The 1,323-nt window shown below is 34.2% G+C and overlaps 1 protein-coding gene across 9 annotated transcripts in view; it reads right to left on the bottom strand.

Moving 5' to 3' along the window:
- Positions 1-1,323, bottom strand: part of Uimc1 (ubiquitin interaction motif containing 1) — a 155,433-nt gene that overhangs the window by 71,458 nt on the left and 82,652 nt on the right. For all 9 annotated transcript variants that reach the window (XM_023716538.1, XM_023716537.1, XM_023716539.1 and 6 more), the window contains one exon: positions 722-798. In XM_023716538.1, the coding sequence (XP_023572306.1) occupies positions 722-798 (77 nt within the window). The remainder of the gene's footprint in view (positions 1-721; positions 799-1,323) is intronic.

Here is a 1,323-nt window from a genome sequence, read left to right as displayed (position 1 = left end):
TATTTTGTGTATCTAAATCGACCCATACACAATTTTGATGCAGCACCTCTTATACCTAAAGCAAGGTACACATCTTTTAATCTCTATAATTAATGAAAAATAAAATTAAATTAACTAGGTTAAGTATCATGTCTAAGATTAAAAATAAATCACAGAACTGTGCACAAGATTCAATTTCTGGAATGTCTTCACACAAAAACGCAATCAATGGCAGTGTCAAAACTAAGTAGGAGCCAGGCATGGTGGCTCATGCCTGTAATCCCAGCACTCGGGATGCTAATGCAGAAGAAATGTCATTTAGCTTGAGGCCAGCCTAGGGAAACATAGCGAGTTCAAGGCCAGCCTGGACTACATAATGAGACAATCAAAAATTGCCCCAAAATTGTAAGACTCAGAGAAAATTTACTTAACAACACAGACTTGAGGATGGACCAACTTTGACAACACATAAGCCAAGACACAGAAATATTCTGGCTCCAAATGTATAAAAAATTAAAGTTATTACTGATGTTTTGTTGCCATTATATGAGGATGATAGAGGAAAAAATAGCCATGCAAATTTCAAAATTAATTATCCCTAAAAAAATAGGCTGAGCATCAGAGCCAATTTACATCAATCACATGTAAACCTTCTAAAAAGTTTTAATAGAGAAAAATTTAAAAAATGAAAAGGTAAGTAGCCAAGTTTCAAAACTTCAGTAAAATTATAGAGGGGACTTACCAGGACAAACAGTGATTTCTTCTGCAGAACTCTCTGGCATACAGAATAAGTGTCTCTTACTAGTCAAAGTAGCAATGCTGAAAAAGAACCAAACCCCAAGTGAAGTCACAATAAATCAAAATACAGTGCCAAAAACAATGGTAAGTCATTTACAAACCCACAGGTATTATGATAGCTCTCTTCTACTTCCACAAAAGCACAACAGGGAAGCAAGGAAGCACTAGTTAAAACACCAGGTCAGAAATAGGGCAAATAAATATGCTTACAACTTCATTTCCAGTGTAATCACTGAATGAAATAAAGCCCCCTTCTAGAATATTCATATAAGAATATTGATGAAGGTTAAGAACTATCTGTGAATATAACAGAAGACAAGAAATGAAAAACTCCATTCCAATATAAAAATGTCAAAGGTGTTTTATCTCCTCTATCTCAGCCTTCTGAAGCCTAGAGATGTAACAACTCAGAAGACATGGAAATACTCCTGACAACAGGACACTAACTTTTTTTTTTTCTTTTCAAAGTTTTATTGATAAACATATAGCAATGAGACAGTTTCAAATCAAATCAAAAGTACAGTTTCAAGAGATAATACACTGCAT

Source organism: Octodon degus, unplaced genomic scaffold, assembly GCF_000260255.1.
Source record: "Octodon degus isolate 3935 unplaced genomic scaffold, OctDeg1.0 scaffold00048, whole genome shotgun sequence".
Lineage (NCBI taxonomy): Eukaryota > Metazoa > Chordata > Mammalia > Rodentia > Octodontidae > Octodon > Octodon degus.
This window is presented reverse-complemented; position numbering and strand designations above follow the sequence as displayed.